Here is a 16,377-nt window from a genome sequence, read left to right as displayed (position 1 = left end):
CTATGAAACATTCATATAATTTTCTTGAGAAAATACAAAACCCATAGTAACAGCTAAAAGTTAAATAGTATTTAATCTTTATTATTTATGTAACAGAATGTTAAAATAGGACACTTTGTTTCTTTTTGCAGCTGAAAAGTTTTAGAATTTTAGACAGGCACATCTGCATTCAGACTCTGCAAAAGAGATGTTATTTATCGCACTAGATCCCAGCGTGTTGGTTTATCCATTCACGGTAGGCTGTCACCAGAGTATACACTCCTGGCTTATCTGGCAGAGCACACTGATCCCCCCAGCTTACTATCCCCACGAGGAACCAGAGCTGCCGTGCATCTTCTTGTACTAGTGGGCCACCAGAGTCCCCCTGAAGGAAACAGAAAGATTGACTATTTAAGTGTGAAAACAATGCCAAAGTATTGAGTTTACTTCTATGGCAGTAGAATTCACATCCAGTATGACAGTAAAGTTAGTCTGACATTTCCTGTTGAAATACTAAATACCAAGTCATGCGAAAATTAACAAAATCTTCCAAGTACACATGTTGTTCCTTCAGCAACTGTGAGAAGATGAGAAGCATATTTTCCAGACTCCACCAGTCTGCTACTCATCCCAGGCTCACCTCCTTCAGGGGGCCATCCCTCACCTGCACCTTTCCTCCCCACTGTCACCGCTTCCAGCTTTGGGCTAGATTAGTTTTTCACTGCCTTCATTCTCACATTCTGTGGGTACTTTCACTGCTGCTTCATTATTTTGTACATGCACACTTGTGTACCTGTTTGAACTTGCTCCCACTGGATCAGCTCCCCTCGTTGTAGCAGCTGCACATCTCTGCAACTCTCATTGCATTTATGATACTTGTTCAGTGTCTGTTTTTCAGGCTCTACTGTAAGGTCCATAAGGGAAGGGGGCATACATATTCTGGACACTGCTATATGCTAAGCCTCTAGCCCAAAGGAAATGCTAAGAAAATGTCTGTTGAATGAATAAGTTTTTAGAAATCTCACTTATCTTCCTATTCATAGCACAATACATGGTGTTTGATATACAGTGTATCAAAAAATATTCTTTTGGTGAATAATAGAAATTTATATGGCAATGAGTAAAACACTCCTTATGAAATATTTACCAGCAAATTATAATAATAAGCCAACCAACTAAATATTTGTGCATGTAATCTATTTGGGGAGAAAAATTAGGATATCTTACATGCTGTATAATGGGTTGTCTGTGGGTTCTGGAGTTAGCATAGGTTTGAATCCTCTATTTACTAGCTATATGATTTTCAGTAAGCTACTTAATAGCCCTTTGTACTTCAGCTTCCTCATCTGTAAATAATATTTTAATGTGTTTAAATGAGTTTAACATGCATAGCAATCTGAGTATAGCCTGGTAAATAGTACTAATAAAACTCAGCTGTTATTACCAAGTATGCTTCTAGAATAGTTTGCTATTCATTTGACTGCTCTTAATAGTAGCTAGTTCTCCCATGCCTACTTAATTACTGGTTTAGATGGGGAGAAGGGTTGGTGTCTGAATTACCAGCTTGATAGCAAGTACTGCATGGAGGTGATTGGCATCTGCCTCCTTTAGATGTTGCACATGTGCTCCAGTTTACCAGTTCTCAGCACTCTCCCATCATTGTGTTTTTCTTCTACTTCTTCTACAGTAAGAGATTTCTTTGCATAATGTCTTACCAAGAGTGGGCAAGCAAATATTAAACTAAGTGGGACATGTAATTTTTCCTATATCTGGGCAGCTTCACTGCCTGATTGGGCAGATATCTGAGCCTGTGGTCTCTCTTCTAGACCATAGACTTGCTAAGTTCAGGTGATACTGTGTAAGCACAGAGTCTGGTACATAAAAAGTAAATAATGCAATTTAAAAAAATGAATGAACAAAAACAAATAGGATCTCATAAGCTCTTATGTAAAGTGCTATTTTTTTGAGGCATAAACTCTATGCATTATATATAGTATTTCAGCTGAAAATCAGTGAGACCCAGAGTGGAACACACAGGAAAGTTTCATGGTGAGTTATGGCCTGAACTGAGCTTGGAAGAAGAGCAGAATCTGTATTTGCAGAAGGTAAAGTGTATCATGAGTAAAGCATGAATAAACACCCTTTTATATCCCATGTATATCCTTAAGTCAGTTCTAATTAATGCTCTTAGTAGATCTGAAATTATCGTGTAGAGGTTTGTTGCTTACTTGATTGGTGAATTCTTTGTAAAACTACTATGAAAGTTGAGAATTTGTTGTTACAGGGCTAGCAATAGAAAAGAAGAAAATGGGAAGGGGAACAAGAAGCATTCCCTACCATCAAGACATCTCCACTTAAAGTGAATAAAAACCAGTGGGTAATTAACAGTGTCTTGAAAATTTATAAACAATTCCCCTCCACCCCCACACAGCTTGTAGTCAAGAAAAATGTTTCATTTGGGGGAAATGGATTGGGGTCTTTGCCAGAACTATGTAAGAACTACTACTTATCCTCTTTTTCAAGAATGTAAGCACTAAATATAAAAGTCAGCAATGTTTAAGGAAAGAATAAACCTCATTTTTCTGCTTATGATTCAGTCAGGAAAGCAGTAGTAGATTCATCAAGAAAACAGATTGATTTTTCTTAATTCCAAAAATGTAATTTTGGATACTAAGTAGTTGTTGCTGTTACTGTATGGGGTTGGGTTTCAGACATAGGAATAAAATCTATTAAAAAATATAACCACATCAGTTGTTTAATAGTTTAATTAAAAATTTAGTATTAAAATCTTATTCTAAGAGAAAAACAAATACCGTATGCTAATGCATATATATGGAATCTAAAAAAAAAAAAAAAGTACCGGTGAACCTATTTGCAGGGCAGGAATAAAGAGGCATAGAGAATGGACTTGATGACATGGGGTGGGAGGGCGAAGCTGGGCCGAAGTGAGAGTAGCATCGACATATGTACACTACCAGATGTAAAATAGTTGGCTGGTAGGAAGCAGCAGCATAGCACAGGGAGATCGGCTCTGTGCTTTGCGATGACCTAGAAGGGTGGGATAGGGAAGATGGGAGGGAGGCTCAAGAGGGAAGGGATATGGGGACACGTGTATGCATATGGCTGATTCTCTTTGTTGTGCAACAGAAACTAACACAGTATTGTGAAGCAATTATACTACAGTAAAGATCTATTAAAAATAAATAAATAGCAACATACCTTCCAAAAAAAAATCTTATTCTAATTACATTAGAGTAAGAATTCATATTTATTGTTAGTGTTTTTATATTTGGTTGAAAATTACAAAGTAGATCTAAATAGTTTTTTTTTTTTTCTTCATTAGTGCTATTTTACAATTATGGGAGCTATGGTGACTCAAGTAACTAAGCTCTTTGTATAAATTTTTAATCTTCAAAGTGCTGATATTCAGGTATTATTTATATTTTTAAAATCAATTATCTACAACTCTTAGATGAGTGATTTATTTAAGTCTTCATAGTAGAAGGTTGAGGTGAAAGTTATTGATGTCAGTGATCATGGTCTAGGTTGACAACAACAGTAGAAATAGCTGAGATAGCTGAGCTTTTTTGCTTAGTGCGTGCCTGACATATTTAATCTCCATCTAATCTTTAGTGGTACCTAAAAAGTTAGATACTATTCTTATCCCGATTTTATAGATAAAAGGATTGGTAATAGAGGTTAAGGAATTCAAACCCGGGTCTATCTGGTTCTTGAGCTTGATAGTTAACCACTTTGCAACTTGACTTCTCAGAATCAGTGTTTCATGATAGATCAACTTCATATAAGAATCTGTAAAATCTAGACCATACATTTTTAGAGGATCAGGGCTGTGTATTATAATGATACCTCTCTGTCTATCACAATATGACATGCTAGTAAGTGCTTATAAACTTGGCTGATGACGTGGATAACATTGTCTTGAACTTACCTGGCATGCATCCACTCCACCTTGAGATAGTCCAGCACATAGCATTCCAGTCAGGACGGCTCCATTATAACTAGATGGTGCATTACATACATTATTACTTATTATATTGACCCGTGCTTGTTGTAGATCTGGAACTGGGCTGCCTGTTAAGTATAAAAGCAGAATGAAAATGGACTTCAGGGTAGATAACTTAATGATTCTATGGTGAATATAGGAAGGAATAATCGTACTCCAAACATTATCTCTTATTCAGCAAAGAAGGCTATTGAAAATGTACTAGTAGTTTTTTCTCAGCAAAGATTTCCATAGTAGAGATGGATTACCCCTTTACATAGATTGGTGTTTTTCTTTTTTTGCTTTAGGTTTGTGATACAGTGCCCCTTAGACCTTAAGAGGGGGAAAAAATCTGCTTACTTAAAATTGACTAGTAGATTTTGAAATATCCACTGACTAACTTTGAATTAGAAAATTAAATATTAATTAACCTTTAATATAGTAACAAAAGAGAAACAAATCTTGTTTCATGGCTAAAGAATGAATTTATTTTATATTGATATTCCTTCAATATGGCACTGCCATTTTTGTGATTGGCACAGATTTTATTTACTACACCAGATTACTTTGGGCCATGAAAACACAATTAAATATTTTCTAGGACAATTCAGCCTTTGTTTTGTTTCTTGGAGACATGATCTACAAAATAGTTAGAAACCCATGGATATTGTTAATGTTATCCTTCCACTCCCTAGCTGATACTCATTTTCCCCTTGGCTATATTTGCTCTTTCATGTCACCCTTATTTCTTTTTCTCATTTTATTTGCTTCATAAATAAGTGTGAACAATACTTTTGTACACACAGAGTTTCTTGTTCTGAAGGCAGGATTTCTTTCACTTCAGAATACCTTAAAACCCTGAGAATACCTATCTAAATCCTCTTATAAATTTAAAAAATTTTCTTTATAGGGGAGCCATTCAAGTCTGTAGAGTCTCTGGATCATGGAAGAACTCATGTTTCTGTATCACTTGCTTTTAGATTTTCGTTACTGTGTGTGAGAATTCTGTATAGTTTCTAGGGACATTGCTTTGATTTGCTGAAGGAACTCTAGTTAGATCTTAGGATGACCAGACTGTAGCACAGTTCTGTCCATAGAACCTACCCTTCAGGTGTTCCTTAATTTAAAAAAAATGCGTACTAGCAAGTACCAGGAGATATTGCTGTTGTTTTTGTTTTATTTTTCCTGAGATACTCACCGCTGTATCTTTGAGATCCCCATCCTGTTACATAAGCAGGGGAACCAGGTAGAATATTCTGGCTAGCATCTGGGAGGCACACCGTACGGATATTTCTGGTAAAGGTGACTTCTCTATCAAGTTGTAGAAGTGCAATATCATTTTCATGAGTTTCAGGTGTATAATCGTTATGTATTAAAATAGTCCTTATTCCTCTTCTCTGTTTAGGAATTATTGTGGAAATACCAAAGGTGGCAGTCCATTGAAGAGTATCAGAGCGGCTAAAAATATGAAAACATGTTATTTGAATAGAGAACTTGTGAGAATTTCAAATATTTGGTTTTTGTGTTTGTCCCCTCCACCCCCAATCTAGGAAGTATTCGACCAACATTTCTTTGTGATCTATTTCTGTAATTCTCTACTGGCACAATGAGTGATCACTTGTCTAAAGAAACACAGAAATATTTTAGAAAACATATCTTGGGGTGATGAACGTCCTGGTGTTCCATTATTCCAATAAGGATATACTGACACTTTGATGAACACTAGTATAACACAAAACTTTTCTTTGATTTCTCCCTTTTCTACATCCTTCCATTCAAGCAACTAAGAAGTCTGAAATAATGTTCACTTTAGTTTTAACTCTTTCCTTCCAACTGTTATTTTTTTACTTTCCTTTAGCCAGAAGTTCCATTTAAATAGTAGTGATGATAAGGGGCTCCTTGTCTTACTAATTGATGAATGATTTTTCTGTACTAAGTGTGATGCTTCTTGAAGATTTTGGGGTGTGTGTGTGTGTGTGTGTTTGTGTATGTGTGTATGTATTCATACACACACACAGAGAGAGAGAGAGAGAGAGAGAGAGAACTAATATAAAAAAATATAAGGCATTATCTTGCTGACCTAGGAATAGGGACTTTTTAGCCAAACTCTCAAAATACAAACTATACAGTTAAGAATGGGTGAATTTCATGAGATCAAAATTAAATGTATCATATATAGAGAACAAACTAATGGTTACTAGGGGGAGAGAGAGGGGGTAGGGGCAAGATAGGTATAGGGGATTAAGAGGTACAAACTATTATATATAAAATAAATAAGCTACAAGGATATGGTACAATGCAGGGAATATAGCCAACATTTTATAATAAATGGAGTATAACCTTTAAAAATTGTGAATTACTATACTGTACACCTATAATATATAATATTGTGTATCAACTATACTTCAATAAAAAGTATGTAGAATAAAAAAGAAAATTAAAAGACATAAAAAAATGAAAACAAAATTAACTGTACCATAGACATATTTATCAGATGAATGAGAAAAGACTTGCAATGTTTAATATCTAAAATTTTTGTAGAATATACAGAAGTCTGTAAACCAGCAATAAATGGAGGGAGAAACAATTATACAATGAGCAAAAAATATTAATAGGCATTTCATGGGAGAAGCCCAAACAGCCGGTAGACATATGAAAAGATACTCAAACTCACTAATAAGCAGAGAAATGGAAATTATAACAATAATGAGCATCTAATGTATATTCATAAGAATGACAAAAAATTGAAAAAGAATAGTATTGTGTTGGTGAGAAAGAAATTTGAACTCTTTTGCATTACATGTGAAGATGTAAAATTCTGGAAAGCATTGTAGTGTATTTAGCACACTGTATATATACATCTGGGTATGTATGTCAGAGAAATTCTTGAAGGTTTATAGAGAGGCACATATGAAGGCATGAGAGAAAGTGTGTATGTGCTGCTCTTTGTGGCAGTGGGAAGTTGGAGCAACCTCGCTGGATGAAGGGATATGGTGGATGCAGTGGTGGACCAGATTAAAATTCCCAGGATTGAGCAAAAACAGTAAGGAAATATGAGACTTATACACAGTGCTACTCATATAAATTAAAGACACACACACACACACACACACCAAAGGTTTTGCAGGTAACTGCATATTTAAAGACATGTCAAATATTTGTGTGAGGCCTATGGGGGCAGGGAAGGTAGTAGAAGTGGAATACAGGTATGACAGGAGAAAAATAAAAGGAGAGAAAGGTCTTGTACAAACTGATGAAAATAAGGATCTGTGAATTGGAAGGTTGATTAATGCAACATGCTTTTAAGGTTGAATAAAAGCAAAATGTAACCAAATAATTTGAGGGTTTTGTGGAGTTTAGATAGTGGAGTTATACGGAAAATAGAAATTGTATATCCAGGAGATACTTTCATGAGGTACAGTAGCTTGCAAAAGAGTAAATGCTAGTTAAAAATTATAAAGAAAAAATATTTGACAACAAGAAAATACGTGAATTTTTATATTAAACTTCTTTTGCCTCAGGGTCTTTATAGTGAAGATTTTAAAAGATACTCTTCTTTCTTTCTTCCCTGTCTGCCTCCCTCCCTCCCTTCCTTTCCTTTCTTTCAGCAAATGAATAAGAGCATGGTTTTGGAACCAGTTGAATTTAGATTTGAATCTTGGCTGTGTCGCATACTGGCAGTGTTATTCAGGGCAAGTTATTTAATATCGCTAATGATCAATTTTTTATGCATAAAATGTGATTGATTGATACCCTCTAACACAGATGTAAGTATTAATTGAGACAACTAAGGTATGCCAAGATGGGTAGGTAACTGTGGTCTTACCTTCTGAAGCAGTGAGCTGCTGTCAGGATCCACTCTTTACTGATCAAGACACCTCCGCAGTGGTGAAGATTACTCCACTGTAAACTGACTTGCCATGGCCAGTCTCCTTCCTTAGCTTTAGTGCCTCCTATGATTCTCTCAGCAGACAATGATATTAGGTCTGGACGGACCCCACATTCTAATGGGAAAAGGGAATTAATGTGCTGAGAAGATCATGATTCTTACACTTGGCAGATGCTTTAAGAATTTCACCATCATTTATGATTTATGTCTCTTATGTATTCTTTCCCACGATATGCTAGGCTTTCCAAAAGCATGATCAATATGTTATATTTTTAGAGTACTTATGTGACTGTTGCCTATAGATTGCATTTTAGAGAACATTGCTGAACTTAATTGGCATGGAGGTTTCAAATTCTGGAGCAGCTTCAGAGTTCTCTGGAATTCCTCATGAGTGGGGGTTAAGATAGGTCAGTGCTGGAGGCACCAGTTCAGGCCACAGGTTCCCTGGGAAATTTCCATCTTCTCAGTAGCCTTGCTACTCAAAGTGTGGTCTGTGGATCTGCAGCATGGGCCTCCCCTAGGAACTTGTTAGAAATGTTGGCTCTGTGTAGAAACAACCTAAGTGTCTGTCAGTAGATAAGTGGATCAAGAAATAGTGGTATATATGTGCACATAAGCATGCACACAAGCATGCACACACACACAGGAATGTTATTTAGCCTTAAAAAAGAAGGAAATCCTGTCACTTGCAGCAACATGGATGAAACTGCAGGGTATTGTGCTAAGGGAATTTTCCAGACAAAGACAAATACTGCATGGTATCACCTATATGTGGAAATTAAAGTTGAACTCCTAGAAACAGTAGAAAGTGGTGGCCAGCGGGTTGGAGGAATAGGGAGAGTTTGGTAAAAGGGTATAAACTTTCAGCTGTAAGATGAATAAGGTCTGAGAATCTAATGTATAACATAGTGACTATAGTTGACAACAGTGTATTGTATAATTGAAATTTGCTGAGAGAGTAGCAAATTTGCTGAGTTCTCGCTTAAAAAAAAAAAGGGAGGTGATAAATATGTGAGGTGATGAATGTGTTAATTAGCTGGATGAGGGGAATCTTTTCATAATGTATACATGTATCAAATCATGACATTGTACACTTTAGATATCTTGTAATTTTATTTGTCAGTTGTCCCACAGTAAAGATGAACAGCAATGACAAAAAAAAAAATTTGACTCTCAGACCCACATCAGGGAACAAATCAAAAGCTGCATTTTTTTCCCTCCAACTTTATTAAGGAATAATTGAAAAATATTGATACAATGTATATATATTTAAAGTATACAGTGCGATGATTTGATATACATATACGTATACATTGTAGAATGATTACCAAGTTCAAGATATTTAACACATCTAACACCTCACATAGTTCTCTTTTGTGTGTGTGTGTGTAAGTGTGACGGGAATACTTATGATCTACTCTCAGCAGCTTTCAAGTGTACAATACCATATTACTAACTATAGTCACCAAGCCGGGCATTAGGTTCTCAGAACTTACTAGAAGCTATATTTTAACAAGTGATTCATGTGCACAATGAAGTTGGAGGGAAACTGCTCTCATCATGAAGACTCTGTAGTGGTAATTCAGTTCATTGTGGACAGTTCAGTCCACATCTGTAACTGACTCTATCTTACCAAATGTGCCCTGGAAAAGGAGTTACTTTAGGTCCACAGAATATTCTCGAGGATAACTGAAGGTTTCTAAGTAACTAGATGAGGTTTATTTAAATATTTTAAGAGAGCCCATGACTCTCTAATGGTCAGAGCTGAAACGGGCTGGAGTGGGCTGGATCACTCAACTCCTCTTAACTCCCACTCCCATGGTTTATTTTCTCTTGTTTAGTCTATTACTGAGAAATTAGAGGTAAATCACCACCAACAGTTTCTATTGCTGGACCAGCTCTGAAGTAGTGACATTGCTTCAATAGGACACCATCCAAAGGCATTTTTTCTAACAGATCTCCCAGATAGAGGAGGACTAGACTTCCAGTAAGAATATACATGGAATATAGGTTCCTTTGCTACATTCTCCAACCAAATTCTCTAGTAAATTATTTAAGCACATTTTAATGAAAAAGAAGCATGAATTAAATATATAATGAAGTTGAAAAACACCCACAGAGGAAGAAGCATTAACTTATAACATCACTTAAGTATGTGAGATAGGCCAGCTATCAAGATATATTGAACTAATTTCTAACTACCTTTTATTAGCCAGAGAAGTAAACTGCTGTTTTCTAGGGGCTATATTTCTGCTATCCTAGCCTGAGAGTATACCTAAGGACATTGGAAAGCAGTGACTTTTCTAATATGTTATAGACATAAACTGATATTGCTTTTTGTAATTTTTTTTATTATACTTTATGATTAACTTAAATCCACAACAAAGCAAGTTATTCTGGTGGTTAGGAGAAGGCATATAAATAATGCAACTAAACGTAATTTGCAAGTCTACTGAAATGCTGCCATGGAACCAGGGCAGGAAAAACTTCCCAAAGCTACCAGGAAAACCTTAATGAGACCAAACTTGATACAGAGTGGTGGAATGGCATTGCTACTTCTTCCTTCTAAAAGGAGGGGAAAACTTAAAAATCACTTTATAGGCCAACAGAATCAGCAATGTCTTATCTCAACAACAACCCACATGAGTGAACTAAGAATAAAGGTACCATATCAATAGACACTGCGTTGGCAAAGACTACAAATCACATGCACATTTACTCTTTTTATTTTGGTAAACCACATTTACAAAGTAATTTAAAAGCTTACCTTGAGTTAAAATATTTTCTGTATCCTGGTGAGTTATTTCTGGTGTTAAAAAAGAGAGAGAGAGTAAGATCAATACAAAAAGGACTGTATACCATTTCACCTTAATTTCTTAACGTGTAGTCCTCAGACAACCATAATCAGAATCATTTAGAGGACTGCTAAAATAGACTCCTTGACTCCATCCCAGACCTGCTGAAAGAATCTGAGTCATGGGCTTCAGAAAACTGTTTATAATATTCCCTCAATTTATTGTTTGCACACTAAAGTTTGTGCTTTAATTTCTCATCAAATGCTTAAAAGATAGTTAAAAGTTATTTAAAAGATATTTCTGCTCTCAAGTCACTCAGTTTACTTGGGAAGACAGCAACATAGTTATGGAGATACAATGTAGTAAATGCTATAAGAGAAGTTAATTTTTCATTTTTTTCTAATATATATTTATGTACATATAACTATATCTGTATTACTTTACTGATACTATTTGTAGTACTGCAGGTATAACAAAATATAGGGAGTCTGCCATTACATAATTTATAGGTAGAAATTGATCAAGAAATCATTCAAATAAATTTAAGTGTGAAGTAGGATAAAGGAGAGAGTTACTAGTGATTCTGGTTCACAGATATTATCATGATGAAAATAACATTTGAGTTGTATTTTGAATACCTAAAAGGAGTTTTTCAGGCAGGCAAGAGGTAAAAAGGCATTCCAGATGAGAGATATAGTGGGCACAAATGCATGGAGGTGTGGAGCAATAAAGTCAGTAGAGCTAATACAAGTGTTGCATGTAGGGAAGTGGTGGGAGAGCACAGAAAGGAAAATATGTTGGTGCCAGATGGTGACAGTTTTTTATATTCCAGTTTAATGTCTGCTTATAGAACAGTTTTCTCTTCATGTCCTACAACCATCTCAAACTCGATGTCACCAAATTTTACTCCAAATTTGCTATGTATATTTCCTCCTTTAGTAAATGACACCACTTCCACCAATAGCTAGAAATCTGAAATGGTCTCTAACTCCTCCTTTCTCATCATTTCCCACATCTTATTGCTTTCCAGATTTTGTACCTTCTACCCTCTAACAATCCTTTGCATTAGCACCATCTTCCCCCTCCCTTTGGCTACTACTTTAGTTCATGCTTTCATCATTTGACACCTATTCCCTGCCTCCACCTTTTCCCTTTTTAATGCATCCACCTCTACTTTACCAGACTGACATATCTAAAAATGTAGATCATATCAGAGTATATTCTTCTCTGCTTGAAATCTTTTAATGAGAAATCAGCTTCTTATTTCCTATAAGATAAATCTAAACCTCTCAGACAGGTGTTCATGTTCTCTAAAGTCAACTTAAACAAACTTTTTTGCTGCCAGAAGTTTCACAGGGCTTGGGTATCACACCTGCTTTGTAAGTGTTAGAGGAGGCAAAACATCCTTTTGGAGAAAGGAAATAAAAAGAGCTGACCATTCCTTTTCATTCTTTGAGCAGGAAAGACTTTATTTCAATACTGGCTCCCCTACATGCTGCCTGTATGCCCTGGGCAATTATCTATCTTTTCTGAGTGGGGACAATAGAAGTATCTATAACATGTGGTTGTTGTGAGGATTAACAAACTGTAATGCATGAGCATCAGCTAGTCAGGAAGGACACAGCCACCTATGGAGCTGGATCAGTGTCTTGGAAGTCCTTGCTGTGCTAAGCATTAATGCTGTAGTTGCAAGGGGAGGAGTTGGGAGTCCAAGGTAGGGATGGGAGAATTTGGAGGGGTTGGGGAGGCACCTTTGTAGGCCTGGTGCAGTGGTTATTTACCAACAGATAGGAAAGAATTTCAATATTTTAACAACTAGTAAAACCATAACAGGTATTTGCTGATTAACTACCAGTCCAATGTGGGAGCCACCAAAATTCCTTGTGAGCTAATTATGAGGGGAATCATGGTTTCTTAAGCTAGCAGTACATGACAGAGTTGAAGGAGTGTCCTTAAATTCTATGCATATATTAAGTAATTCCTTTTAAAGTCATGCAAAAATATAAATGGAGTACTTATTATGTGCTAGACACTGGGCAGTAGAAGGACAGTAGGATGAACAAGGCAGACTGGTCCTTGCCTTTAGAAAACTTACAGAGTAGGATGAAGACACAGAAATAATATTGTAGTTTCAATTGTGATAAACGCTGTGAAGGAAAATGAAGGTGTGTATGGCAGAGGTAAATAATTTAGTACTGGAAGTTAGAAAAGACTTACATTAGAAAGAAATGATTCAGATGATATTTGACAGATGCAAGGGGGTGATCTAACTTGTGTTATAAGAAACTGGAATAATGTATGCAAAGGCCCTGAAGCAAGAAGGAGAGAATTTTTGCAAACAGAGAAAGTGAAGGTGTGGCCAGATTGTGGTGAATGAGGAAGAGAATGGTATAATAAATGGCTAGAGGGGTAAGTATGAACCAGATCATACAGTGCTTTAGATGAGATCACCATATCATTTATTGTCCAAACCAGAAAACGTAAAGACTAATATTAATAATGGTTCTTGGACAATTGGCATGAACCCAGGACTGTCTGGGTAAACCAGGAAATATGGTATTCTTCTTACATGTGGTGTTTATGTTTTGTTTTTATTTTTGTTTTGTTTTGTGGGAAGCCATGGGAGCTTTTAAGCAAGATTGTAGTTATATTTTAAAATATTTCCTTGATCATTATGTGTACAATACATTGGAAAGGGCCAAGGAAGTATAGAAGCAGAGTAGCTTGGAGGCTAGTGCTGTAGTTCAAGTAAGAAATGATGTTGGCTTAGACGAGAGTGATAGCAATAGGGATGAAAAACAATGGAAATAGATTCCATTCTAGGCAGAAGTAGAGAGAATTTTCAGAGAGGAGGTAGGGATATTGTTAAATCTTCTAATTTCCTTCTTTATTCTACAAGTATTTACCAGACGCCTTCCAGTTGCATGCTCTGTTCTCAGGGAGATAGATCCTTAATTAAATTGTTCTCTGACCTCGAACAGCTATTTACCATTCTTATAACATACCTACAAATTGAACATCTGACAGCAACATCCCTTACAAGGAGGGTTGAGAGGGAAAAATAATAAAGAATTTTTAGCAAATAAAACTTACTAAATGAATGGTAAATGATTCTTTAAAACTTTAGAATATTTTATATTGGAGATCTATATATTATAGTTAGCTTCATAATACATTGTTTTCATAAAGTTTAATTCCAAGGGAAAAAAGTCAGTCTCTTATTAAATCGAAACATGAATTAGAACTGGTAGAGAGATATATTGAAATGAAATGGCTAGAAAAATGATACTTGCGTGTTAAGTCAATTGTGTTCATTGCCAAGTTTCCAGAGTTATTCAGCATTTGGTGTAAAACAGACTCAATTCTTTTCACTGATGGTTCATTGTTATTCCTGGCGAATTTAAATTTCATGACAATATCTCCTATCACATCAGTACCACTTTGCCTGAAAAACCATAAAGATATTTTAAAAAATGTATAATTTTGATAATTTTCTGTCATTCTCTTTATATACTCTTCTTGATTAAGCATTAAAAACATTACTTAAGAAATTTAACGTTAGAACAGATTCACATAACAGTGTTTCTGTTTGTAATGATATATCACAATGCTACCCCACAAACACTAGATTTCAGTGCATAGTACACTGTACCCACCATTCAGGATAGCTTGTTTTAAAGTCAGAATGGCAGAGTTTGAACACCAGCTCTGCCATTTGCTGTTGGACTTTAGGTAAGTTTTTTGTTTCTTAATCTTTCTGTACCTGTATCCTCACATTAAAATGGGTTATTATGAAGATTATATGAGTTAACGTATGTAAGACTTTTGGGAAGAGTACATAGCATACAGTAAGTATGCTGTAAGTATTAGCTATGATTAGACTTAACAAATCTTCAAAAAACCCCACTCATCTCATTAAACAAACTTATAAAGAGATGAACTTCCAAGTTTATGTGCTCAAGTTAATTTTCTGGTACCTACACCCCCTTATCTGGCTACAAAAGCACATTTTAACTTCTGTAGTCATACGTTAAGATTTTTATCTCTGTTTCGATTAACAGTTGATATTTCTCACAAGAACCTTGATAATTTGGCTAAAGGTTATAATTCTCTAAAATCGATATAATATCCATTTCCTCCCATGTAAATTACCATGTAAATCACTTCCTCCACCTAATATTGGCACTCTCCTTTTCTGAAAATGAATGTGCATTAGGCACATTTGGTTTTGATGCTCTCATACTCTAGGCTGCCTCCTCTCATCTCAATTGCTAATTTTGCCATAATATTCACCCCAGATATTAATTTAATATTTACTAGATAAATACTAAATAAGCACCTTTTTTGTGCTGGGCGTTATTCTTAGTTTCAGAAATTAGCTGTGACCAAGATTCACAGTTGCCATTCTCATGAATAGGGCAGTTTAGATGAAGAAGCTGACACTGAATAAATAATACATCTTACATTTCTAGCAACATGAAAACCTAAATAATTTTAAAAAGCTTTTCATATAAAACAACCAGAAATGCTAGCGAAAATAGAATAAATTCTATTTGAAATGCAAAGTTGGGCTCCTGTGAAAATAAGGGAAATCTTAGAAGACTAAAAATAAAGAATATGAATATTACATGGTAAGCATTAGAATTGCAATTGTTTTGTGTTTCAGCATTAATAGATACTGGAGATGAGGTCTTGGGCTAGTAAAAAATAGGGAGACGGGGCTTCCCTGGTGGCGCGGTGGTTGAGAGTCCGCCTGCTGATGCAGGGGACACGGGTTCGTGCCCCGGTCCTGGAAGATCCCACATGCCGCGGAGTGGCTGGGCCCGTGAGCCATGGCGTCCCTTCCACGTGGGGGCCTGCTCCCGTTAAGATTTGCCTGCCTCCCTGTAGGAAACACGCCTTCGATTCAGTGCCTTCCTCCCCGCCCAGGGAAGTCCGGGTGGCTTCCTCGCCCTGCAGGGGCCACCGTTGGCTGGCCGGCGGGGCGTGTGGAGCCCAGCGGGAGGGGAGGGTTTCTCAGAGAACTAGGCATTCAGTGAAAGCATAGATTAGAAAGAAGAAGAACTCACATCATAAAAGACAAAAAAGTTTAGTTGTCTCAGAGGTCCAGGTCTGGATGGAAAAAAGGTTCTGAGAATTCACAATCATGAACCTGACTTCATGAAAGTTTTGGATTTACATTAATACCACCTGCATGGTCCCAGACACTTTAATCTAAGAAATTAACCAAAAAATGGTCCATGTGATGCCAATCCTCCTAGAGTATCTGATAGAAGCAAATGCTTTGGAGGTATGTATGTTAAATCCAGACTGCATAGGATCCCAATTACAAAGTGGGATTAAAGATAAGCATACAACGTCAATGGTAAACAATACATCATGAGCTAAAATCAGAATAAGAAGAGCATCCTCAAAAAGTCCACATAATAAAATTAACAGATATTCAGGTAAGTAAATTTGAAATGACAAATGACATTAAAGGGGAATTATAAATATGAGAAAAATATAGTACTTTTTCAAAACAGGTAAACATAGTCAAACATACTTTTTAATTGAAATGAAAACTTGATGGATGAGTTACACAGAATAGTAGACAAAGTTGAAGAGAAACTGGTTAACTGAAAGAGATGAAATCACACAGAATGTAACATAAATAAAGGTATGAAAAAGATCAAATAGAGGCTAAGAGACAGGAGACATCTCAAAGTTTA

At 36.0% G+C, this 16,377-nt stretch overlaps 1 protein-coding gene across 1 annotated transcript in view; it reads right to left on the bottom strand.

Moving 5' to 3' along the window:
- Positions 1–202: 202 nt before the first annotated feature.
- Positions 203–16,377, bottom strand: part of TMPRSS11D (transmembrane serine protease 11D) — a 47,759-nt gene continuing 31,584 nt past the window's right edge. Inside the window, exons 5-10 of the mRNA XM_007450181.1 lie at positions 13,960–14,111; positions 10,639–10,677; positions 7,809–7,986; positions 5,181–5,440; positions 3,929–4,071; positions 203–364 (exon numbers count right to left, since the gene is read on the bottom strand). Coding sequence (XP_007450243.1) covers positions 203–364; positions 3,929–4,071; positions 5,181–5,440; positions 7,809–7,986; positions 10,639–10,677; positions 13,960–14,111 — 934 coding nt within the window. The remainder of the gene's footprint in view (positions 365–3,928; positions 4,072–5,180; positions 5,441–7,808; positions 7,987–10,638; positions 10,678–13,959; positions 14,112–16,377) is intronic.

This window comes from Lipotes vexillifer, unplaced genomic scaffold (genome assembly GCF_000442215.2).
Source record: "Lipotes vexillifer unplaced genomic scaffold, Lipotes_vexillifer_v1.1 scaffold1103, whole genome shotgun sequence".
NCBI classification, from domain to species: domain Eukaryota; kingdom Metazoa; phylum Chordata; class Mammalia; order Artiodactyla; family Lipotidae; genus Lipotes; species Lipotes vexillifer.
This window is presented reverse-complemented; position numbering and strand designations above follow the sequence as displayed.